At 37.8% G+C, this 27,966-nt stretch overlaps 1 protein-coding gene across 2 annotated transcripts in view; it reads right to left on the reverse strand.

Annotated features, from left to right (window-relative positions):
* FAT3 (FAT atypical cadherin 3) overlaps positions 1-27,966 on the reverse strand; it is a 338,378-nt gene that overhangs the window by 113,837 nt on the left and 196,575 nt on the right. For both annotated transcript variants that reach the window (XM_085308761.1, XM_085308760.1), the window contains exon 3: positions 22,908-22,969. In XM_085308761.1, the coding sequence (XP_085164887.1) occupies positions 22,908-22,969 (62 nt within the window). The remainder of the gene's footprint in view (positions 1-22,907; positions 22,970-27,966) is intronic.

The raw sequence follows: 27,966 nt of genomic DNA on the forward strand, positions 1-27,966 counted from the left end.
TTTTGCAGTCCTAAAAGACAAACTACTTAAAAGGTTCTTGTAGAAAAGAGTGCCAGTCAAATCAATATGATCCATCTTTCCTCATTTCCTTTCAAAATCTGTTAATCTGGGAACTCTTGCTTTCAAGCGTAAAAAAATTAATACGCTCATTCTTGCCTGCTATGAGAAATAAAAAATTTAGAGTACATTTTAAATACAGATTATTACTGATGCAAACACTCTAGATGGCTGATTAGCAAAGTCAGTGGCCTCCAACCATGTTCAAGCAAGAAAACGATGCATAATAGTCTGTTACATTTGAGAATTAACGATGACATCAGGTAATTTGAACACTCTAYTGCCAAAAGACAGGAAGGAAGKAAGGAAYGAAGGGAAAAAGGAARGAGGRAAGGAAGGAAGGCAGGCTTCTGCATTTGCAGTTAAACATTCMCACCAGTATTTGCAAACTTAAGTATTAGAGGAGTACACTGAGCAAAGTTTTAGAGGTTTAAAGGTCTCAGACTCACAGTACTGAGACCATTAGATGGTAACTGAATGGAAATCTATGGCCTGGCAATACAGAATACTAGAATGGATGACCTAAAAGTCCGGAAACACTTCTGAAAAACCAACCAAACAAAAAAGCCTTTTGTTATTCTATGTCATACTTTATTTTATGGGCTGTTTGAAAATTTAAAGATAAACAAGATYTGCAAACTCTGAAAAGAAAATTAGACTTGCATTTTAGCTTCAGTAGCAATATAAGGAAGGAAGCTCTTGACAGTGAYTAAAAGAAAAACAGTAATTCTCCATAGGCACTGTTTTGGAAGTTTTTTACAACTTGGAGATATTGGCAAGCTTTGTGTATTAGGCTATATTTACACTATTCTTGAATTGATGAGTGCTAAGATAAGTGCAGAACCAAGCATTACTCCATTAAATCCCCATGACAAGAAAGTTAGACRTGAAAAGAAAGCTCCTTTAGGCAATCTCAGAATAGCATCTTCCCCTTCTTTTTATTAGTTTGAAAGAAAACTAAAGCTCTTATGAATATCAAGTTCTTATAATTTTGTTTTTGACAAATTGTAGATAAAGCTTTGCCCAAAAGTGAATGTAAGCCAATCACTTTCCAGAAGAGCAAGTGTATCAATCTACTTCTTCCATAACTAGAATTAAAAAAAACAGGTATCTTCACCTGTACTGCATAACAATAGTGTGTAGCCCATTTTGGTTCAGCAGACACTAATCTGGTAAGAAAAAGTCATACTCAGCAAGGATTTTTCCTCACTTCCTAGGTTATAACACAACCTAAGAGAGGTGGGAGCTTTTAGTTCCYTTTTGAAACTCCGCATGTATCATATCTTCATTTAGCAGCTTGCAACATTTGTAACCAGAGGTTTGAGAAATTTGAGATGGTCATGGTAGGAACATCAGTCTCAGCCTCCTAATAACAAACATAAATATCTTGTGTGTATATCAACAATTAAATAATCTGTAAAATTTGCCTTCTTCATTTCTTTGTTCAAGAGTAACAGTACTGAATATCCCTACCGCAGCATATAACGAAGGGAAACTTAGAAAGCAGTAGAATTCACTCCAGAATACTCTGATAATATCTGAACCCATGCATGTTCAATCAGCCTCAGACTGATATATTACAAACAAACAAGATAAAGTCTAAGAAGTGACTGCTAAAGAACAATTCTTTATAGGCATATGGTAACCCTTTAGGAATAGCTTACTACTAAATAGAAGTATAACTACCCTCATAGCCTCTAAGAAAGAAGGAAGATAAAAGTTGCCCACTGATCTTCATAGGAAACTTTGAAGAGGGTGTTTAGTTCCTGCTGATAATGAAGATTAGAAACAGAGATTTTTGCGAACAGAAAATGAGTAGTTGTTTCTCTGAGAATATTTCACTTCAGGTAGCTTTAAATAATGTAAAGCTTGCAAATGAAGATATTTAGCAGTTTAACGTTAGTTGTAATCCTTATGTTGACTGTAATTCCACTAATACTGGAATATCTACTTAAGCCATTTGTGGATTTCTCTTTTTCTCAAGATCAGAAACACTTGTTATCAAATATTGATACGGAGACATTAATCTATACCAATCTACCTTCACAGAGAATACCCTTCTTCAAAAATCTTATCTAAGTGCTCAAGAAATACAGTAGTTCTCAGCATGACATCTATTGAAGTCTTTATTTCAAGAGTTAAGTATCAACTTCTAAACTCACTACACTGCCCTTTTCTCAAATACTCCACTACCCTTCATTTTCTATCCACAAAACTCATTTGATTCTTATCTTCCCTGTAAATAGGAACTAAACACTTTCAAAGTTTCCTTAAAATTATAAAGATTGTTACACATCACTAATCTTCCTTTTTTCATGGTAGACCAGCCAATACATCTAATCACATACTAGCGAGAAAACTATTTTTGCCGTTAATAAAGACATAAGATTTTATCAGTGCTTCCAAGAAATTGTCTTACAACTAATAACAATAATTCATTTTATGTTTTAACTATCTGCAGAAAGGCTATGCTTAAAATACAAGCTGATATATTGCCAAAATTTAATCAAGCTATAGTAACATTCATTGTAAAATTAATTAATCAACCAGCAAAACAAATTGTTCTTTATGTCTTCGCTAGGATCTGCAGCTGTATCAGTTTGTATTATGGGCCCCCAGTTATTCCAGCTGATGGGAATTTCAGGCTCAGCAACTCTTGTAGCAGAAAGTTTCAAAAATGGTGCTGAAGATTTACTGTGTAGATAATACCCTTCTATCTATTTTGCAGTAAGTCAATGCCACTGCCTGATGCTAACATATTAAATGTTATTGAACTTGTGCTCAGGTAAGACTCAACATGACGTACCTTGCTCTATATGCTTTTAGAAATCCTGTGTGGTATGCAGTGCAAGATCTTAAGTGCTTGTTTCAATGAGTTGATCAAATCTTAAATCCTCACCTAAAATTTCTGTTACAATAGAGTAAGAACTTCAAACAAAACTTTTAATATTCAAAAGAAGTATCTTCTTCTATCCTAAACTATAATGTTATAATTTAATTTTAAACAATTTTTGTCATGTCAACAACCAGTGCCTTCCAATTTTGGGTAAAACACTCTTATGTGAGGCTCAGCAATAATCAATCTTGAAACAACACTGATATTATTTAGTAGATTATATATCTGGCCATCAATGAGATGAAAGACATACTTGTACATTCTTAATTTACTTTACAGGTACAATGCATCCAAATTCTAAGCTGCTACATGAAGCAGAACTACTATTAAAAAAAATAATAGTAAATAACATATACCCAGGGAGCTCATGATGACAAGTTAGAAACTAGTTGATTTTTTTTTTCTTTAACTGTTCTAACAAGCAGCCCTTTGCCTCGCTAAAGGAGGATGACACATACTGTCTCTGGCAGAAAGCCAGATTAAGAAACATCCATCCCTATCTCCATTCCCTCCTCTAGCCATTTGTTCTTTCCCTGTCATCAGTTTACAACCTCTTTCACTTTGTCAATAAATTGTTAGTGCATCTGTGCTACAAACAGGATTACCGAAATAACCAGTTAAAAATGAACTGCCCGAAACAAAACAAAACCCCGCAAAAGGCAGATGGTTAATTGGAGCCCGGTGGTGGTGTGAGAGAATAGACAAGGAAATGAGAGGCAGGTCCCTAGGCCAGGGAACAGGGACATTTTTAAGATGTTTTCACCATTGAAGAAAATGAATTGTTTAATTACAGATTTGCTGATGAATCCTGCTATTTCACAGCAGATAATAACTTACTAAAAAAAAAATCCATCACTTATCAATAGGCCTTTGATCAATACTAAAGTAGGGAAAGCCAGAAGCAGTGATCTCAAGATAAAAGACTTTGCATCCTATTAATAATCGCTGAAAAACAATTTCCATCTTACTCTGTGTTTCACAGTGTACAACAAAAAATGAATGTTCTCTATCTACATACACTTTCATGCATACATGCTGGGAAAATCCTATGAAATCATCTCAAAGAGTTTTATAGCTGATAGTCTGATTATTAATCTCTGACATTTATATGCAATTTATTTTTTTGTAGAATAAAAAGTGAAGCTTCTTAAGCTTTATGTTCAAAATAAAGCTGATCAGTTAAAAAACTGATTAGTGAAAAATAGGTTTCCCAGACAGGTAGAGAGTACACATAAAATCAGATCTCGAAGATCCCTTCCCATTTTCCAATTTTTGTAAATTTGTTTTTTTTGTAGTCCATTCCCAATTTTTGATCTTATGGAGATGTTTTGAATTTGCAAAAGACAAAACAGACATTTAAGGTCTCAGAAATTTCTCTGGCTTTAGTGAACTGCCACTTAGAGAGATTATTATGACCTTGTCCATTAACCTAAGAGGACAAACATGATTTTTTTGGTGATATTTGGGTTATTTGATAGAAGTTGCTTTTGTTAGTAACAAAGAACATAGTGAAATTTTAATCAAGGTAGATGATAAAATGATAATAATTAGTTTTATATGTTTGAACAAAGTGATTTTTGTAGTCAAATGAGAGCTACATCCTAAAATATTATTCAAAGCAGTATAAAATTGCTCAGAAGATCATAGATAAGTAAAATGAGGTGAAAGAGATATATGCGAATAAGGAGATGGTTTGTCAGGGCTCTTCCCAAGGCAGTTTTTTRAATGACAGTATCATTCTGTTTTTGTCAGACCATGTTAAAGTAAATCAAATCAATAATTGCTTTGATTTCAGCAATAAAAAAGTCTATTTGTCTTCTTGATGTCTACTTCACAACTTTCTGTGACAAATTAATTTCAGAGAGATAATAAGCATTAATTGGGCCGCATTTAATCACAGTTTCATCTAATAGGCAACACAGACAAACCTTATTATCTCAATCTCCACTTAACTTCAATTTTAAGTGTCCTATAAATATCTACTATCCAGCTTATACTGACATAGGGGTAAATTTTACAAGCTGGTGGAGAGTTAGCACAGCATGGGTATATAGGTAAAAGTTTCAGATTCTGGTTTTGAAGCAAAACTCATTTTCGTTATCTACCTTTCTACTTCTCCCAAATTCAGTTTCTAGCTTTGAAAACTCAACCTGGAAAACAGAAGCAAGTATTACAACCAGTACAAAATATCTGAAACTGAAATTCAGTCAGCAGCTCTACTGATAYAGGATGAGGACCATCAATCCCTTTCCTAATAGTTACATTTGTCTCCAAGTTTCATCTGAAGTAACAAAAATTTTGTTTTTTTTTCTAGATAAGGCTGATGCAGCTAAGCATACATTTCAGGCAGTGGTTCACTGTAACCTCATTCTTCATGTAGTCATTTTTTGTTCTCTTTTTTGGCTTTCTCTCTGTTGAACTTCCACAAACCTTTACCAACACCTGATTAGCCTGGAAATCCTAAGCCACACCAGGGTCTGCCAGGTAGGCACCGACCATGTTGCTGGAGGCTTGTACAGAAAGGCTAAAGATAAGTGTTCCCTCACCGAGTTAAGTTTGTGGTTTCTGACCAGCCCAAGGATTACAGCAATCTGCTTGCTGAAGGAGGATCTGGCTAGCTATGAAATCTTCTGACTTGGAAGTCAATGGAAATTTTCCCAAGACTTCAATAAGAGCAGCATTTCACCTACAGCTTGACAACCTCATTTGAGCTTGTTATTATTTCTCATTCAACTTGTGCCCAGTCCTAGACTCCAGCTGCCTAGCAAGTAAGTATGAGGAAGCTGTAGGACTTTGTATAAAGTGTGGAGATACATACCACTGAAGCAACCCCACAGCACACACTACAACTGATTAGGAAGACGCATTTTTACACTCAGGAAAAAAAGTTTTTTTTTTTCATTGAGAAACACCACAGTTTCATACACAATTCTATGCTTTAACGTGATTTTTCCTGTTGGTTCATTCTGCTACACATATAGCTGATGATACTGCAAATAGCAATGTATGTAAACAATTTTCTGCATGTCTGGAGACCATACTGCTGAAATAAATAAGTATGCCTGTGTATAGGTCATCAAGATCATCTTGGGGTTAAAATATAACAGGAAATATTATCCTAAAGTTTTAGCATTCCAAAGGTGTTGCAAAGAAATTTCTTGGCCAGAAAAGTGAAATTTCTCTGGATAACAATCAGAACCCATTTAAAAATATTGGGTTGTTAATATTAATTAATCAACTGATACTATTTTAATTAATTAATTCTACAGTGCCTGGTGTCCTGAAGATGGATTTTAATGTGTCTGAATATTATAAAAAAAATGAAAAAAAATGACACTCTACTCCTGCAGTGCAGGAGAATTTTAAAAGAACGCTTTTCAATATTCTTAGCACTGTTATTCCTCTGTAGCATCATTCTTTAACATGCATTTGATTTTTGCAGCCACAGGATGGCATTCACTGCTGTGCAGAGGGTCAGTGAAATTTAAGTAGAGMCCAGGCAGTATACTTTCCACCTCCTGAAGGGGAATATTTCATCAAAATTTAATCAAAAATAAATATTATACATTTACAGCTTCCTACTAATGCTAACTTACTCAAGAATGTAATATCTTACCATCCACAGCGCTTAAGGCTCCTGTTCTTACTGTATGGACACTAGGGCCTCAACAGATACCTATCTTGCTTGAGTTCAGTAAGTTGGGACCATTTGAAAACACAGAACAGCAATTCCAAATTGAGATACCAGCAACTGCCTAAAGCAGAACAGTTTCACTTCCACGGTATATGGAATCACAGTAACTCTTTAATGGCTTTATATAGGCTCGTAATTTACTGCTTATTTTCCCATGAGGGCAGTATACAGAGYAGGTGGTAACACTCTGGACACCAGTGAGGGATAGCTGGACAGAACGTATAAGCAAGGTGAGTGATAATTGGATTGCAAATGTCAAAAGAGTGTGGTTGAAAAGCAGAGTATATCAATCCACACATACTTTTCCCAGTTGTGAAATGAAAGTTAAGAGCAGGGACAGTCTGCTACAAGTAGTTCCGATTTATAGAGGTGAGTTTGAAGGCAATGGCAAGCAGCACCCAATTAACTTCTGGAGAGATCTGTAACACTACGGTAAAATGACTGGATTTAGAGCGATGAGCAAGAGTGTCAGACTGAGAGACAACTTAGTAACGCTATTAACCTTTTGTGAGATTGCCCTGCCAATAATGTGGTCTGGGGGACARTAAAGCACTGCATGAGACAATATGCCTAATTCACTAATGCAAGGCTGATATACTGGAGAAGAACCAGAATTTTCCTTGATTCATTTTATGTGCCTCCAATTAGCCCTTGCTAGGTGAAGGGAAAGAAAGAAGGGAAGCAGAAGGAGTTCTTCTAATGAGTTGCTTTGTGGATTTTTAGCAGACGAGATTGAAAGAGGAAAGTTGCAGGAGCTGCTTTGCTTTTGAGATTGTCTCACGAGGTGTTAAATGGGCTGAGTACTTTGTGGAAATACCTGTGAGAATTCTCCTGATTTATGGGAGCTCTTGCACAGCATGGGTGCATTCGAGCAGGCTCAGTACATGAGGCTTGATCCCTTGGTGAAGGGAGCAGATTAGACATGTAAGCCTTGTGTGCTATTCCTGACGGTCAGATGCAGGGGTCAGAACTGCAGACATTCACTGATGATGTGGCATTCTGGCCTACAGAACCCATACCATCACTGCTTCATTTTGGAAAATACACACAAAATATACTGGTAATATGTCTGTTCTCTAAAACTGTATCTCGTTTTAGAAATGGAGGACTAAGAAAGGGTTTAATGCATGGATTATTGATCTGATAAAATACCTAAATCTTATTTACAGGCTCAGTGGGGCAAAGGCTGTTTGTGAATTAAGAGAAGTTGAAGACGAAATTCTTGCTTTGCTACRTGAGCCTGGTGAATCTGTATGCCTAAAAACCTTTAGAAAATAGAGCATGAACCTGTAATTCATTCCGCTACTCACATTTAGGCATCCAAGGGCTAATTGAGCGTATTACACAACCAAACAGGAGGGGTTCTCAAGTTATAAAGTTTGGAGGTGGTTCTGTGTCTACCTGGAGAGTGGAGGGGAGGGAAGGGATACCAAATTAGCTTTGCAAGAACTGACTCAGGTCCTGAAAACAGCCCACAGCTCAGAGCAGCATAATTTGCTCTGTCAAGAAGTAGGATAAATTGTTAGCTCATGCTGAGCACCATGCTKCAGCAGAGAAGATTTCTTTCAGTAGCTCAGTAGCTTACTGAAAATTAGGCGTACTATCATTGGTTTGATCTATCATCAGGCAGTCTAGGAGTGCTGCAAAAAACAGAACCTTCTCTGTGCATCAGATATCTTTTTATTAAAAAAGCCACATATTTGAATTGGTATTTTCACACTGAATGTTGGATATTATGAGAATTGAATGCCTGAAGAGAAGACACTGAAAACAAACATTATTCTACTTTATAAAATATTGTTCTCTTGTTGAGATAGTATGGTTAAGCCTGGAATGACTTTGTACAGGCTTTGTCCTCGTTAGGCTGTATCAAGTGGTTTAAAACAAAAATACTGTAAGATCCTTAGGTGTATTTGGTAAATGTCAATATAGTATGCAAAGATGACCAGAGTTGGGCTTTGGTATTATAGCTAATTCCACAAATAAAGGGCCGAAGCTGCAACACATAGACAAAGGGAGTTGTTTGGGAAAGTCCATTCTAACAAAAGGGTTTTTAGCAAGGAAGACAAGAAAGCATTCAAGTAAACCTCACATATCAGTTAACAATTTTATTGTTTTGGCTATACACTTTGGACTTCATTTGAGACGTGTAATGAACTCTTCTTGTTGCCTTCTACATCTCTCAGTCAACAGAGTTCACAGTGCTGTCCACGCCACTATGGCATGCTTCGATGTACCACATAACAAAGCATTGCCTCTGCTCATCTAAAATGTGTAGTCTAAAACTTGTGACTTCATGGAGTCACACTTTGTCAGGTGTTTTTTTAAACTGTGGTCGTGTTTTTTTAAAAAATGCATGCCCATATAAAACCTCATCTTTAACTGCTCCACATTTTTTTTCTGTTAAGTCTTAAAGATAGCTGTTTGGCTTTAAAGATTAATAACATATTTTTATTTATGTAATAGTTAAAAAATTATCTGGAATGGTAGTGGAAGGAAACAAAACCCTCAGAGAAAAACAAATACATTTAAAGCTGTAACACAAAGTATTAAACTATTTATTGGATCTTGATTAAAGATAACATGCTGCTCTTCAGAAAAGTTGAGGCCATAAATCATCTGAGTATTATGACTGATATTTGTGTTTTTTACTTTCCYGGGGATTATGAGGAAAAATAATTCATTATTTTGATACTGACATTTTTGCTATAAATTATTCACATTAATCCTTGCTTTTCAATATTTAGAATATTCCTTGCCAAAGAAGGTGCTCTTTTTTTTGCCAAAACATAAAATATACTTCCATAACATTTTCAACTTCTCTGTATCATGAGAGATTAGCAAACAGCAATATTATATTTCAGAATGAGGAGATTAATCTATTTCCTGACAACTGAAATTCGTTAGGCTGGGAGAAAAAATTATCGCTTTTGAGGGTAGATTTCATAGCACTTGATGCTTCAGGGCCTTTGTACTTTTCTGTTTAAATCATATTTTCATAAAAAAGAAAAGAATTGTTCGGTCTCTGATTATTATCAATCTGCAAGTCAGATAAGAAAAGCATTAGGATTCTTATGTTCCACGATAACGTATTTAGGGAGAAAAAAAGGTGTCAAATATGCTTACTAAACTGATTCTCAACCTGATTAGAGGTTTTCTTATCTCTAGGCTTCTAGGAAATACTTTAAATTGTGTCAGGTTACAAATTATATTCAATACTCCCATGTTATTTCGTTACATATCACAAAATAATTCACTTTTGTCATAAGAAAATACTTTAAAAATAAAAAAAAGCAGACTCCCATGTTTTTGAAATATTTTTCTACCATTTCTTGTATGTCTTTTTGCTCAAACGCAATGTTGGAGGATTATGCGGCACAGGGGACAATCTGGTCAGATAAAAGAACTGACAAAAAGGGAAAAATGTAGCACTGAAGGGCATTACAGGTTATAGTGAGAAAGCTATAAGGAAATTTAAAAAAAGAAAATGGTAATATATTCCAGGAACAGTAGACAAAGACGAAATTCTCACCAGTTGAATGGCCCAGTGGAGGCAGTTTTGGGGAAAGAAGCTTTTAGTATGCCACCAGTACTAGAAATTATGAGACCATAAAGAATAAGAAAATTAGTAAGGTGCAGCCCCCGCCCAAAAAAAAAAAATCAGAAAAAAAATCCACGTGGATTATGTGGTACTAGACAGACAGACTCACGGGAGCATATTTTAGGAATAAGGATGATTTTAATTCTAATAAAGAAAAGAGGACTGATGTTGTAAGAAAGACAACAAAAAATGATAGAAGTTGCCAAAAGGAAGAGTAGTTCTAGTTTCTCTCTTCTCTGTCATTTCACCCCTGTACCTTTTCAAGATCAAGCACTCTCCTCCTGAGCTGGTGTGGGAAAGCTGCTTGTCTGAGCATCTGTCTTGCCACGGAGATTGTGAGCCTTGAGCAAGGGACACAGAGTTTGGACATGTCTTGTTTGGCAGCAATTCTGTAGCTTTCTTGTGCTAAGAATAAAGCACGTATCTGATTTAGCAACCTCACCTGCAAAGTCTGACCACTGCTTTCAAACATATCTCCTTAAGGAGGGGTTGCCTGTAAATCGTAGTGCTAACAAGTAAAGATGACCTCAGGAAGGGACCRCTTAAGCTGCAGGTGTCCTCCTGGGAATTGTGTCCAGTCAGCTCCAGGGCAAATGCAACAGCCTATGATCAAAGAGCAAGTCAAAACCAACCCAGAGTCCACCCACATCAAGGGAGTTGGATCCCCAGAGATTTAGTGCTGGGATCCATATACACTGCATTGCTAAGTGGTTGGATTTGGTTGCTGGGTGGTTGGATTATGCGGTGGCTGGATCTGGTTGGATTTGGTTGCAGGGTGGTTGGATTTGATGCTGTGTGATTGGTGGCAGTAAGTGAAGTCATGCTAGGAGCACAAGAGGGATTTTAAAGATGCTGTGAAAAATCCCTTAAAATGACTTTTCTCAGAGATAACAAGAATGAATTATGAACAGTTGAGTATAAATCATCCAGGGAAAGATGGCAAGTGGATGCAAAACTTCTGCAAGGGCACATTTTTCAATGTACATTTTTAAATGCTAGATTAATTAAAAGATATACTAGGATTTCCTAAGAAAATCCATGCTGTGCTCAGATAGGATTTTAGTATAGATGCAGTGTATTCCTGGTTGAGGAATAAGGTGCTTTCCTACACCTTAAAATGCTCAGTTCTGTCTTAGCTAGTGAACCAGCAAACGGAGACGTCCACAAAATGAGTATGTGCATCTTCGTTTGCCCACACACTTACAGACGTGCATTAACAGTCTGGCAGCTGATTGGTACCGTAAATGCCACAGAAAACATGATATAGTACTAATGCAGACATGCTTCAGATAACACAAAGACTCTCTACATCTAAAATAGATTTAAGTCATGCGAAAGATTTCCTGCTGCTTCTCCAGAAGATTAAAACATTGGTACATTCACAAAACAAATGTGAAGATTTGGTAAACCAGCATGCCCTTCACAATGACTCTTTGTCTAGTAAAGCACAGAGCGTGGCAACAGGCTCTTAAGAGACGCAGTGAAAGGATACATCAAACCAATTTGGGCTTGGTAGGTGGGCTCCAATCAATAAAAGAGAGCTATAGATCTTAAGAAATGTACAATGAAGTAAAAACTTGTGAACTCTGAGCTAATCTGTGAGCTAATTTATCAGAAAGAAAACTACATTAGAAAGAACTCCAAAATCCTGACAGGAAAGAAGAACTTGGTATAAATTAACCATAGAATTTGCCGACATAAGCTCAGTCTCAAGAAATGATTTATAAAATGAGAAGGAAAACCATTAGTACATCCTTCTCTGTTTCAACTGCATTTAACACATGGGTGCAGACCTAATTTTCAAACTATATAATAATGTTTAGTATTTTAATAATATTTTTCCATTCCATTTGCACTGATCTACTGCTCTGCCATCTCCTAGTTCTGCAAACAGAACCGATGATACAGGTGTTGGTTACATTTTAAATTGTTTTTATCTCATATGTTAACTCACCTATTCCCAAATACTACTAAGATGTGGAGCTTTTTTGTTAACAGTGACATATGTAAGTTAAGGGAAAGATAAAAAGGAAGGAAAAACTGCAGCAAACTCAACTAATGTGTTGTTGAAATAAAAGTTACCTTATATCTGCAGAGATGTAAAGTTCAGATCTAATCAGAGTAGTGAAGCTCTAAGTTGACAAGCACATTAGATGATGTGGGAACGTATTCTGCACTGGTCAGTTCGGATGGGGGATCAAATCTGCCTTTCTCTATAAACTGCTAAATCAAAYTGCTGTAGCATCTAGACAGACAATTTCACTCCACTATGTTAGCTTAYGTTGCACACTCTCACCTGAGATGGGTGGATAACTGGATGGGTGATTGCCATTAGCTCCACTGCAAAGTAGAGAAAAATAGGTCTCCTTAAGCCGTTGCCTAGTATATACTACCAAGTACACTTTAAAAATCAGACTTTTCTCGAAGTATGATTGAGCTGACAGAGCAAAGGATTTCCTAAAGTTACTGCTAGTTATCAAAATGAGGATATTATAGACATGGGGGTTGATGTCTAATTCTTTCATCTTGGGCATTAGCAGTGATAACTTCAAGCAAGCCAATAGAACTGAAACAGGACTATATGGACCAGTTAGACATGGTCAGAACGCAGCTTGCTGCCAGGGTAATAAATGAGGCTTTCCCCTGTCTACATTGACATGAGATATGATGTAATGCAATGCTAGTTAACCAAAATGTGATTTTCTTGCACTGCCTGGCTTCACAGCTATGGGATGCTAAGTGCAGTGAAATCTTAATTAAGTCCAGAGGGTTCAGAAAACACTGATACATGTCTCAGCTCCCAGGAGATGCTGAGCCTTCAAAAGAAATAGGAAATGTCTGATTTCTTAGTGCATGAAGCCTATATACCAAGTGCCTCCTTCCATGCTTGCATATGATGAGATGTTTAAAGCCAAGACCAGCTGCTGGATTGCCGTGGGTCCACAAAAAAGGTCCTAAAAGAGGCATTCAATGCCCAGCATGAAAAAGCCTACAGCACTGCGCTTTGTGGAATTTGATTCCTTCATTTCATGACCTGACTGTTCAGGTCAGTTATTCATGAAATCTGTAAAACAAGCTTTGGTCCCTCTGAAAACTCCAAACATGCAAATCACTCCTGAAATAAGACAATGCTCTAGGCAACTAAAAATGTGGTATTATAAAGAGACGTAACAACTATGGTAGGGAGCAGTTTGTCAAGCAAAGCAATAGTCCAGGACACCTCTGATCTTGTAGTGCTCTTCAAAATTTGAATCTTCATTAGTACTTGCAAAGTTATCTGTATCTTTATACTGGGCCAAACTACAATATTTTATCTAAATGACTACAAGATAGGCCAGTATTCCACTGTGGATGGTAAATCTGTCATTGTATATAATGGTGAACTGAGAAAACAAGATCTCTTCCATGAGCTAAATAGTGACTAAACAATAAATGAATTGTGATTTTTATTTACATACACAAACAAATTGAGACAAACTTAAAATAAATCTACAAAAGTTCTATAAAACATTCAACATTTACATAAAACATTTACATCTCTGTAACTGTCAAATATCCGTAACAAAAACCAATGCTTTGCATATCAAGTTCTGAAGATTTTTGTTTCAGGAAGTTCATTAAACATAGAAAAGAGGACTGGTTTTCTTAATTACTATTTGTATCCTGAATCAATAAAATGAATTAACCAAATAAGTCTAAGTTTTTCTACCGTTGAACTAAAATCCTGCCATGTAAGAAATTCCATATAGGTTAGCCAGATAGTTAATGCAGTTTCCAATAGAGGCCAGAATCAGATTTTTTGATATAAAYGATGCACTAATTGAACTGTCAGCAGCGTACGTGTATCCTTGACACCACCTTGGTGATAGCATGTCTAAAACATTTTTAAGGGAATCTAATCTTGAGATGGCTAAAAGGATTAGACAAACAATATCTAAAAAATAAAAGATTGAAACCAACAGTAAGCATGAGGCAAAAAACAAGCAAAGTATCCTAAAGGATGATTTGAATCTACATATTTTGTGGAAATTTCACATTCTTAGGGCATCTAGTCTCTCAAGGCTGTTGGTATTTCATGCATCAACAATCTGAGGATCAGAGATACTATTTGATACACACAGATCAATTCTTGCCCTGTGCCTTTGGTTAGAGTTGTGTGTATATTTCTAACTGGCTATCTGAATTTCACACAGAATTTTAAGGAATTTAAATAGAGAATCTTTTTTTAAACTCATTTTATCCCATTATTATTTTACAATATTTTAAATTTAATAACAAAGCAAAATTAAAGTTCCACATGCATGAAGACAACTGTTAAATTCAGTCTTCCTGATGCTTAGGCTTTGTCATACAATCATAGAATCATAGAATCAGTAAGGTTGGAAGGGACCTCTGGAGATCATCTAGTCCAACCTCCCCACTCAGTAGGGGCACCTAGAGCATCTTAGACAGGGTTGCATCCAGGCAGACCTTAAAGATCTCCAGAGAAGGAGACTCCACAACCTCTCTGGGCAACCTGCTCCAGTGCTCCATCACTCTCATAGGGAAGAAATTCCYCCTCACGCTCAGGCAGAACTTCCTGTGCTTCAATTTCTGCCCATTGCCTCTTGTCCTGTCACACGGGACAACTGAAAAGAGTTTGTCCCAGTCCCCTTGACACCCTCCCTTCAGGTACTTGTACACCTTGATCAGATCCCCCCTCAGKCTTCTCTTCCCCAGGCTGAAGAGGCCCAGCTCTCGCAGCTGTTCCTCATAGGGCAGGTGCTCCAGCCCTCTGAGCATCCTCGTAGCCCTATGCTGGACTCTCTGCAGTAGCTCCATGTCTCTCTTGTACTGAGGAGCCCAGAACTGGACACAAGACTCGAGATGAGGCCTCCCCAGGGCTGAGGAGAGGGGCCAGATCACCTCCCTCCACCTGCTGGCAACACTCTTCCCAATGCACCCCAGGAGACCATTGGCCTTCTTGGCCACAAGGGCACATTGCTGGCTCATGGTCAATTTGTCATTCACCAGCACTCCCAGGTCCTTCTCTGCAGAGCTGCTCTCCACAAGGTCAGACCCCAGCTTGTACTGGTGCCTAGGGTTATTCCTCCCTAGGTGCTGGACTCTGCAGTTGCCCTTGTTGAACCTCCTGAGGTTCCTCTCTGCCCAGCTCTCCAGCCTGTMCAGGTCTCTCTGAATGGCAGCACAGCCCTCTGGTGTGTCAACCACTCCTCCCAGCTTGGGGTTATCCGCAAACTTGCTGAGGAGRCACTCTGTCCTCTCATCCAGGTCGTTGATCAAGAAGTTGAACAGGATGGGACCCAGGACTGAGCCCTGCGGGACGCCACTAGACACAGGCCTCCAACCACACTCCATGCTACTGATGACAACCCTCTGAGCTCTGCCTTTCAGACAGTTCTCAATCCACCTCACTCTCCACTCGTCTATCCCGAGCTTATCTAGGAGGATGTGATGGGAGACAGTGTCAAAAGCCTTGCTGAAGTCAAGGTACACAACGTCCACTGCTATCCCTTCATCTACCCAGCCAGTCTTTCCATCATAGAAGGCTATCAGATTGGTTAAGCAGGATTTCCCCTTGGTGAATCCATGCTGGCTACTCCTTCTTTCCCTCCCTATGTCTGGAGATGACATCCAGAATGAGCTGTTCCATCCCCTTTGCAGGCATGGATGTGAGGCTGACTGGCCTAGAATTGCCTGGGTCCTCCTTATCCTTCTTGAAGACTGGAGTGACATTGGCTTTCTTCTAGTCCTCAGGCACCTCTCCAGTTCTYCAGGATCTTTCAAAGATGATGGAGAGCTGCTTGTCAACAACATTCCCCAGCTCCCTCAGTACCTGTGGGTGCATCCCATCTGGGCCCATGGATCTGTGGATGCCTAGCCTGCCCAGAAGGTCTCTAATCCTATCCTCCTCAACCAAAGGAAACTCTTCCCTTCTCCAGACTTTCTCCCTCACGTCCAGGCTCTGGGATTCCTGGAGGCTGCCCTTAGCAGTGAAGACTKAAGCAAAGAAGGCATTYRGTAATTCTGCCTTCTCTGCATCCCTTGTCACCAGGGCCCCYGCCCCATTCRGTAGCGGGCCCAYATTTTCCCTAGTCCTCCTCCTGCTGCTGATGTATGTGAAGAAGCCCTTCCTGTTGTCCTTGACATACCCTGCAAGACTCCATTCCAACCAGGCCTTAGCCTTCCTCACAGCATCTCTACATACTCTGACTGCATTCCTATACTTCTCCCAAGCAGCCTGTCCCCTCTTCCACATTCTGTGTATTTTCTTCTTCTGTCTGAATTTGGCCGGGAGCTCCTTGCTCACCCATGCAGGTCTCCTGCCCCTTTTGCTGCACTTCTTACTCATAGGCATGCACTGCTCTTGAGCTTGGAGGAAGTGATGTTTGAATATTAGCCAGTTCTCCTGGACCTCCCTTCCTTCTAGGGCCTTAAACCATGAGACTCCAAGTTGCTATTTAAAATAATAGAACATCTGGGAGCGATTGAAATTTGTAATAATCAAAGAAAACAGAATATGCTGCAAAAATGTCATGCCTTAATTCTTTTGCAGTTTAAAACTCCTTTTCCTATCCCTTGCACAGAGGCCACTCTGTTAGCAATTGAACTAGCAATATTTCCAGGAATGGACTTGCTATCTCTGCATCTTATTCGGTCACATCATTACTTAGAGATGATAGTCTTATATATGAGACYGCTTAATACTGCAGGCAGATGTAACCACACCAAGATTTCTTCCTCATTCTGCCGTGTAAGATTTTACGCCTGAATACACATGAGAAGCAGTGTACAATGTCATACGTAAATCTAACTCTGAAAAACAGTTTCAACCTCCAGTTATCTCCTGTCTTTGGAAAGTTGCTGGCTACTTCTGAAAATCACAACTCAACAGAAAAAAATAAAAAAAAGAAAAATAATCCTCGAAAACAGGACGGAAAGTGGAAGAAGGGCAAATGCAACCCATGCATTTTGAGAAAGTTGGTACACAATAGCAGCTCCTGAAGAATGCAGTGCTCTGGGTGGAAATCTGCAATGTGGCATCCGCAGGACGTGCCAYGAAGGATGCTGCAGAAGCTGGTCTCTGCTAGCTCTACCACCACACCGCAACTGTCCTCTGAGGCTGCCTTGCCCCCAGAGCAATAGGGACTGCGTGCATACAGTGCCACCCTCCAGACAGCATCCTGGGCCGATATTCCCATGGTGGCACAGTCTGAGAAAGACTGACGTATATTTTCTTAGAACTATTTTATTTCTTCCCTTTTTAAAGTTAGGCTTCCTTTCTCTTTTTCCCTTGCTTTTTTTTTTCTTCTCCCCTTTGATGTTGGCATTGAAGTTCAAGGTGTCGCTATGCAAAGCTGACAACAGCTTATTGCTGTCACTGTCTTTTCAGAAATTTCTCACTATATATTTTTTTTTCCAGGACAAATTCCTTTTAGGCATCCTTGAAATAATAAAATTAGATCACTAGTTTTCTTACTTGTATAAAGCATAGTTATTTTACAGAAACTTCAGGTAATCAGTTTTAACTTCAAGCTGGAATTAGTAGGCTGTTTACCTATATTTTTAATTTCTCTTGCATCATCTAATAGGCTTTGGTGTTACAAAAAAGAAAGGCATATGCCTTTGAAGCTATTTAAATCTCAAACAAAATGTTCAACTTTTACCCCAATCACTAGCATGTCACCAAGGAAAAATGCATCTTTCCTTGCCAAATGTAGGCATTGCTAAAGCTCTGTGAACAAATGCTTACATGGATCTGTAATCCAGGATTAAACAATCAAAGTTCTGTAGAACACTACATACATTCAGGGAACTTCAGCTTTTATAATTCTACTGTAAAAAATATACAAGTGCATATTGCCATATTGCCACCTATATTCGTTAGAAAACTCTGCAGTTTCTGACAAAGCAGCACACACTTCAGGCATCACCAACAGGGAAGGCTGCAGCCCAACTGAATACGCTCAAAAGGGAAATCAGGTTAAATCTATCAAGTTCTTGCAAGAGATCTTAAAGAAAAAAAGAAGAGTATGACAGTGCACACCRTGCTGGTTCGACACTGAACTACTGGTATGGTTTTTGTGGGAAGAACGTGCTAGTCTAAAATAATGTTAGTCTCCTCCCCAAAACTGTGGTCATCAACTTCCTAGCTGCACCTTCCCCTCTGACATTCCAGACCAAATTCCAAATGGAAAAATTATATTCCTTCCATCAAAATTCCCCTTAGAATTACAAATTTCCATTAAACACGTGGAAATTTGATTTCTTTTCAGAAGGCTACAATTACAGCAGATAATTATGCTTCCCCCTAATTACTGCTTATAAATACACACCATGTAACACAGCTTATTGTACCCTCTGTTAGTATACTTACAGTAAACAGAAACCAATATGCTTCATTCAGTCCATGTATTTTGACACTTACATCAGATACACGAATTTATCTTCATTATAACCCCTTGCATTACTGACATCCTTCTTGGAGCTATACTAAAGCATCACAGCAGGAAGATTGATGCGGCTTATACATACTGATTTGCTACAAAAGCAAGGCACTTGAGAGGCAGTGTTACTATTCTGATAGCACTAAGTTGGCTAAAAATTAGCAGCACTAAGCCAACGCTCTGCTCCTGCTTCTCATCCTCATTAATTATGGTAGATGACTTGGACCTTGAAAGGCTAAGCCTGTCAAAACAGGTTTTTTAAACCTATTGTGTTCAGTTGTTTTATCAYCGTTAAAGAGGTTCAAAGTTCTGACCATGGTTATTAGCAATTATTTTTATTCTTTATAGCGAGGCTCTAATGAGACAGGTTTTGCAYCATGATAAATGTTAAAAGATAATTTCCTACAGTGGTAAACTTAAACACCCTGTTGAGGAATAAGAGATACTAGGGCTACAATTTTCAAAATTGGCTAAATGATTTAGGAGCCTGGTCTCCATTCCATCATCAAGAGTGCCCAAATAATGTCAGCACTTGAAAAACACTAACCTTATATATTTCTTCACTAACTATATTTCTTCATCAAGGTGACAAAGAGGTCATATCTAACTACAGATAATTTAACCTTCCAGTCATAAAGTTCTGACATTTCAAAGACTGTTGCTAGAATTGTACACTGAAGCCTGTAACTCTTCTGGCTAACTCCTGTGTTAGCTATGGGCCTTGCCCCTCAGAAATCCCCAGCCAACTGAACGCTCCGGCAGTGCGCGCGTTTTGCAGAGGCCTTCCCTGTGCCTCTGTGTTCAGAAACTACCCAAAACTAACACTGAGACAACGCACTCTGACCCACAACACAGGCTGAATATACAAGTCAGAGAGCTCTAGCCAGGATCAAACAATCCTCTCCCACCAAACTGCATGTACACACTGAAAAGCAGACCACGAGCTATTTATCTTCTGGATGTCTCAAAATAAGCTGACAGAAAAAAAAGTTGTAGATTCTGCATGAAATGGTTAACTTCTACCCCTTATATCGTACATCTGGCACTTCAGCAGCTGTTTGCATATAACTGGATAGCAAAATTACTACAGGTAAAGCTGTGAGATCAGGATTAGAAGGTATCTACAAGAAAAGGGGGCAGAAGAAAATGGTAGAATATTTTTCCGTGGTTTTCCAGACCTCAAACTTCATTAGCATTCTCCAGTTCTAGGTTCTTACTTTTACTAATTTAGGATAATACAAGAAGAGATAGATTTCCAGAAGAATGCAATCAAAGTAGAAAGGAAGAGCAGGAAATCTGTAACCACAGTGCTGATGTGTCTAGTTACTGAAGGAGAATAAAGACAGATCATCTGAAAACTGCAATTACAGCTCACCTGAAATAAAAGCAAGCAGGTTTTCTATTTTTTTCCCAGAGGCATATTTCAATAGTTTACCTCCCCATACCCTGAATCTTTAAGATAAGCTGTGAAATAATTCAAAACAAACACATTTGGTTTGTGACATGTGAGAAAATAATGTAATCATGTGGTCACTTCCTCCAGTTTCAGGCAGAACCATTCTATTAATAATCTACTACCACAAGACATCATCTTGTATAAAATCTGATGACAACCAATTTAAGTCTAACCAGAAAATGCTATCTGCTAACAAACACTGAACAAAATCTTTGCAAAAAAGCTTTGCATGACATTACAAAAGGTGTCAAAAAATTAAGCCCTCCACTTGGGAGTTGAAAAAAAAGAATAGCACTGAGAACATCACAACCAGTGAAAGATCTGAGAGAATAAACTCTTTTTTTTTCTCCCCAAAAGCCTCAAAAAACCTCCCCCCTCAAACAACATGATCGAAACAGTCATGGCAGACAGACAGGCAGACAGCAGATAAGTCTCCAATTATTGTAAAGGAGAGCCTCTTCCTGACTTCCTTGGGGCTAGACAACCATCAAGGACTTGTAAATACATCAGTATTTGTGCTCTCTTTGTGACTTACTCTTTGATTAGTACAAAGAGTACTAATCACTACAAAATCCTTTCACTGCACCCTTGGGTACCATTAAAAATCAGTCAGACACAGACCTTCCATTCACAGAAGACAACTAAAGGAGTAGGGAGAGAGCCACACACAAGCATACAAGCGACTTGGGCTCAACACTTACCTTGCAACAGACTTCTTGTGTAGTTACAAGGGGAATCCTATAGATTCACCTTAGCTAACTTTGGTAGCTTTAAATACCTGTGTTCAGTCTTCCCTGTCAATCTGTGCTTCCTCTGTCAAGGACAGCGACAGACAAATCCAGAGGAGTCACCCTACGCCTCACGTGCAGCTATCTGGAGATCTCCAGCCCTCTGTAGTGGGTCTCATTTTTCCATCTGCTTACAGGGGTGCCAAGATCAACCACTCTCATCACCCGACTGTGGGCCAGACACAACCACTCTGCAGCTTGCTTTTCCCTAATGGGAGACATCCAGATGAAAAACAAGCAATAGCACTATGCAGAATTAGGGCATCTTGCTCCACTTCATTCTCCTACCAGAATGAAATGCAAATACTTTTACTAGTGGAATTTGCTCAGTAACTATGGGCCAGTATGGATATAGCATCGCTGTCAAATTCAAGTAGGAAAAAGACAGGCTTATTAAAAATAATTAACAAGTTGTATCTAGGAAAGGTCTGTCAATGTCTCACATATCCACTAGGCAAATGGGAACAGAGGTTGCCAGGTCAAGCACTAATCAGAGCTTTTCAAAGGAAACCAAGTTTACTCTCTTTTATGCTAGACAGACCCTACTGGAGGAAGGGTATAAAATGAAGCCGGAAGTGAAATACCGTACTTCTGGGAGACCACAGCTGTCTTGGCAATTAAGGCCTCCCCAGGGGGTTAATTACACACATAGAGAGCCAGGTATTTTACAAAATGTTTTGAGAGTGTCATACAAATGCACACATCTCAGAGAGCTTAGTTCTGAAACATCAGCAGCTTTYGCGGTTTGATCCCAGATAACTTTTGCTTTCAAGAGGCAGCAATGGTTAACATTTCATTAGCAACTGAAAAGACCTATTTGGCTATCCAGTGAACTATCATGAAAAAATYAGCAGGTCAAGTAATAAATTAACCCTTCTCTGCTGTGTTCTGCAGTATGCAAAAATTACTTTGAATKTATAGCAAACAAAAATAACCGTGGAATATCCAAAAGCACATTTTATTGCATTTTACTGCCAATGGGTGATTGTCCCTGGGAACTATTTTTTCCAGATGCTTATTACATCCAAATATATCTTTAACTTGTACAGACTTGAAGACAATTGCCTAAAATATATAGTAGAAATGATTGACTATATGGGTATGGTTCTCTTTTACTTGAACCAACACAAGTGAAAAATTCCTTATTTCACAAATTGACAAGAGAACAGAATCTAAGACCTTCTACTCRAAGAAAAAAACTCACCACAGTGTAGAGCAATGAGAAAGAAAACTTATGAGGTAAAACCAGAAGTACACAAATATATTACACCAGATTCAGTATACRTGAGCCATTTATAAAGCAAAATATTCACAAAAAAACAAGTTAGGGCTAGGAAATGGCTGAGATACCCTTTTTAGAGGGCAACATTTTACTTGAAAATTGTTAGTTAGTAGTCTTAGTAAGTCAAGCATTTGATTCTGATGATACTGTAAAAGCAAGGAAAGTCAAAGTTTACTTTCATCCAGAAAAATAGTTTTATGGTAGATCTGAGATGCAAAAAAAGGTTTAACTTCAGAGACTGGAAAAAGTTCTATACACAACTTTCAGATTACTCAGAGCTCTGCCTTTATGCAAATCTTGGCATAGTAAAGGTCTCACAAATTAACTGAGCTATTTAAGAGCAGATGTCACCAACTGAAAAAAACCCTTTTCCTCTGAAATACTCTAAACCTCTGCGGCACACACAGAAAGAAGAAAAGAATAAGATTCAAAGGCTATGATATAAGATATAACTGAAGTAGATCAGAGGTGGAAAATAAATGTTTTGTGTATTTCTTTTATTGTTCAAGTGCTCATGAATTGCCAGGTATATTTACATTTATAATTTATAATCAAGCAATTCTCATCTTTGTGTGAATCTTGCACACATCTAGAGAAGGGAGAATTCCACTTTCTTGGAATAGGACAAAGTGATTTTAAACTCAAAAAATCAGTTAATCTTTTATATATTCTCCACTTAATCTTACCTCCAAAAAATGCTCTGCTTGCTGTTCTCGATCCAGTTTTCTTGATGTTGTTGTAATCAGACCTGTGGAAAAATGGTAATATTTGATTGTTAATATCTGCTGAAAAATATATGTCTCTATTGACCATAAGAAATAAGTTCATTTTTTTGAATACTCAATGGGAAAAAATCTATTTGAAGCTGTATCAGGCACAGATTTCTTGACATCTGTCAAGCATTTTCTTTCACAGTACAGCCATTATGAGACTTCCTGACTAACAATGAATCTTTAAAGAAAAATGCTGTGAAAAAAGTAACTGAAAAACAGTTAGCTGTATATCTACAGTTAACATGCTACATTTATTACACTGAATAAAAACCTTACTAAAGAATCACTATTTGTCTTATGATTAAGTGCTGCAGTGAATCATTTGCATTTGACTGAAATCCTTTCGTAAAAATCTCATTAAAGATTTCAGAGTTCTCAAACAATTAATGGGAAAGGATGCTGATTACTTCTACGCCAAGAATACTTGACAAAGAAGATTATTTCTGTAATAACTACTTGTATATATAATGATTTCTAAATGTAATCATTCTAACGCATTAAAGGTTTTGTACTACAATGTCATCAATTTGTTCCATGTTCAAACTGAGGCTTTAAAATATAGTACCCTTATGATGAAGAAATCTTTTTTTTTTAAAGCAACATACTTTGAGAAATGATTAATCTCTTGTGAGATTTATACCAAGTAAAGAAAATGAAACACTTTCAAATTTCCTTAAAGAAAAGCTACGCATACTCTTCTATAAAAACAGTTATAGCTTTTATTTTTTTCTCAGTAGAGATTTGAAGGTCGAATTTGCGTTGTCCCTTATATAAAATGTTTCTTTGGATAGGAAAATGCATTCTATGCTTTTTTTCTTGTGAGAGATTCTAGTGAGTGTAAACAGAGCAGCTCTTCCTGGGGGTATACATCTTTGGGAAGAAAATGCCAGTGAATAGTCATTCTCMAAAATTCCTCCTTTGTATGACTACTGAAGAAGACAGTAAAGGTAATATTCCCTGGATTATCCATAAGGCTTACTTATTTAATCAGGCTAGCCAATCATCTAAACCTAAATCTATGATGATCCTAAATTCAGTAGCAGCTTACAGCTACATAATACCTATAGTCCCATAGGGCTTCTACATCTACAGCTCTTTACACACTGTCACCATATATTTAGAGGAATCACTTCTCTCTTTTGTTGAGACAGGGAGAACACACTGTTAATAAAGAAGAGGAAATATAACTAGAAGCGATGGGATGAGATGAACATAGAAAAGTGCACCCTGCCTCCAACATTTCAGACTCATTATGAGATGTATTAGACCAARTAAGTGATACCTTAGGGGAGTCTGTGGGAACCTGACTGGACCATGAGAAAATCTGTGTTATTACTATATCCGAGAATCAAGTGCTGGCAAAAGGCTGAAAAACAAAAACACTTGGTATTTCCCATATCAAGCAATTATAATTATTCAAAATAGTCACACCATATGGGACGGTTATACCCATTACATTTGTTTAAACAGACAGGATAGCATGGATGAAGAGCTTGTGTCATTTGCACATGTCACATGCAGAGAAAATGCAGATATACAAGGAAGTTCCTAATTGATTCCAATAAGGTGACAAGTGAAGATCAGTAAGGTATTTTGTGGTTTTAAACAGCCCCATTTGTTATACACGTGTATTTATCAAGCATGGTCTGATCACTTTAAGGAACATGATCATTTTTACAAAATCTTCCACTTTCTTCCTCCTTGATATGCTATTATGAACTAAATCTAGATTTTCCATAAACCATGAATGTGTAGAGTACTTAGTATGTTGATAACTGTTAGTTAGTCCTCACTGAAATACTACTGAATGCTCAAATGCTGTAACTATACAACCCTGCCCTTATCATCTCATTCAGACAGAGGACTTCTCATTTCTTTTGAAACTCAATTTTTACTAATTAGCTGTACTTTGCACTGGAAAACAAAAATGATCTCAGAAGAATTACTGTTATCACTTTGGATTTTTTTTTCCAGTCTAGAGCCTTTTAAACTGTAGGTCTGAGCCCCTGAACTGAACTCCCTACTAAACAGGTACGACCATACGGAAAGTCCCTATGACAGAACTGCATATATTTTAAGTTTAATGGATCTTAATAAATTTAGTATTTAGACYTAACAGTCAGTCCTAAAAGGCAGGTAAGTACAGCAATCAGACATAGTCATCACAACCTTAGACCAAATACTAACATACAATTCCCTTTAATGATAGTAAGTCAATACTTAGATACACAGTACAGCGTGTCAGAGTGATCCGTTCGGCAGACCTGATCCTGACAGACGGTGCCTGCACAACACTACCAGTTAGGCACGGCTTCACTAGGCTGCTATAATATTCTACATAAATAACTTGTCATTTGTGTGTATAGTCCTGGGCCCTCTGGTTTCCGCTCCTGTGTGCTCCAGGACTCTCTTATCCAATACTCCTCGTGGCCCCATTACAGTCTCGTGACTGCTTACCTTCRTATACATTCTTCTACTGAAGTCATTCATAGATCACTCCATACAATAGTGTTTAAAAGTGCACATGGATATACATTCAATAATTTCTCAAATACTTGATATTAATATCTATCTAATTACAGCAACGTGTTGGTATGGGTTTGATCTGGTCTTTTCAGATTATAAAAATGCTTTCAGATTATAAAACTGCATTTCAAGGAATTCTSCTTATGACAAATCATCTAAACTGAAAACAGAAATAACACTGCTAGTTATGTCTAGGACTCCACATCGCTTTACCACACCAGCCTCAAAGAAATTAGTTTAATTTCATGGGTTTTATGAGAACTATGCTGTGTCCCACCTGTATTCAATACTCCATCTCATAAATACGCAATAATAGTAATATTCARCAGGATATAGGACATATTACAGATCCAGGGGCAATAAAGAGAAACTTGGCCCTGCACAAGAGAATACACCTCAACTTTGGTTCTTCTCCAACTGCATTAAATCTTCATATTGTGTTGTTATTTAAAGGCTTTATCTAAAGAAAATAACTCCAAGAGGAAAATATGCCCAAGGAAATGATGTTTAAGATAGATTTAGACTACACTGCAGGTTATGATATAAAATCATAGGGAGTCAATGATGAAAAATGACCTTTCTTTCTTTTTTTTTTTTCTTCTCTCATCTTCAATATGTGTGGTAGACACATGTCTCTAGACACAGACATCTGGACAATTGTCCACAGCCACCTGGGAAATAGCTATCTATCACTGAATAGTCAAACCTGCTAATAAGCCTCAACAGTCATACCACACCTCTCAAATGTTTTTTCTCAAATTTCTGAGGAAGCATCATGATCTTGCTAAGGGCAGAYGATATTTATCACAATAATCATAAAGAATCATCATAATTTTGATAATTCTTTAAGAACAGCCACGAAAGTGAACAGAAAACTTATTTACAATAAAAAATATCAGCTTGAGGCTTTGGGCTCTTTGCCAGGCTGAGAAGAAACTTTCTGAAGTTCCTTCTCTCTTTGGTGGTTCCTGACATTGACATGTCAAAGAACTTTTCTTCCCATATACCGGACAGGAAGAAAGCTCCCTCAGCACAGCTGCAGGAGGCTTTGCTGAAATCCGTTGCTCGAGACAGCTTTAGTGTGACTCTCCTCATGACAGTGGTTGCTCACAAGCAAGATTATGTGATTCTTTTCTTAAACCTTCTGACTCCTCTCTCTGCATCCTGGTATATTCTTTCCGGAAGCTACGTAATTTAGCTGTCTCCTGAAACTCCAAAAATTGTTTGATCTAATTTTTCAGTTTGGAGATAACTGTATGTTCTTCAATAACTCACTTTTTCTGCAATTCCTTTTACTTTTGGTATTGGAATATTTCTCCCACCCTAAATAAATGAACAGTTATTGTTCTCCTTGTATTACAGACTCAGGGAATGAGGGAAGCTCAATCAGCTCACCCTGCATGACAGGTCCCATTTAACTCTGCGACACTGCGACAACAACTTCCAGCCAGCACCAACTCGGGAATCTCCTTCTAACACCTCACTGTCCACTGGGTGAGACCATCACTCCCTCCTGCATCATTCCCCTCCGAAAGGAAACCTGACATGTAGACACAGAAGGAATGGGAGCGTTTGTCACTAAATCACTGTATTATCTAGACCAGAGAACCAGAGATGAGGGGTGTGCTACTACAAAGCAGCAGCCTTATAGTTTAGATGCAGCTCCAGTGAAACCAGGGAAGGAACAGGATCAGAACTAAGAAATCCTGACACCTTAACTAGTACATCAGCCTATATAATTTTCAGCCAATACATCATCTTGGAAATAATTCACCAGTTGTTAGGGCCCAACCATTTGACCAAGACACTTGAACAACACTTAGCACTGAATCTTGTGTGCATGGTTTTAATGCTTCATAAATGCAAAGAGAGAAAAGAAAAAGAGTTCAGTGAAAGAGATCAAAACCCAAACAAAGTAGTTCACATTTACTGTGGGTGAAACATGCACTTATTTGAGAGCAATCAAGGAAACTTACTACTTTGATCATTAATTATGATCATAGGTCTTATTTCTTAGAATTATTGTCAGATATGTGTGCACACGTGGTTGCATGAATGTGTATACATATACTTGTAAGATTAAAGATGATATAAGAGTAGGAATAGTTACGTATTCATCAGTAAGACTAATTATTTATGATCAATTTTTGCCATTGTATAAAATTGCATTTTTTAATAATAAACCCAGCAAACCTCAAAAAAAGAGAGAGCTTTAGCTTTTTGGTTTTGTTTTTTGGTGTCATCTACAGTAGGTTTTGCTTTTCAAAAGTGACACAATGCTCTGTCTTAAACCGGGTCTTTTGTGAAATATTGTATTGTTTCTAAACAGTAGTTCTGCTTGGATGCTTAAGCAGATGGCTATGCAAGTTTCTATATCTGAGAAATACCAAAAGCATGTATTACCCTCTGATGATATGCAGGTAATAGGCTCAATGTAAAGAAATTT

Source organism: Rhea americana, unplaced genomic scaffold (assembly GCF_003343005.1).
Source record: "Rhea americana isolate MKP2758 unplaced genomic scaffold, rheAme1 scaffold_280, whole genome shotgun sequence".
Classification (NCBI taxonomy): domain Eukaryota; kingdom Metazoa; phylum Chordata; class Aves; order Rheiformes; family Rheidae; genus Rhea; species Rhea americana.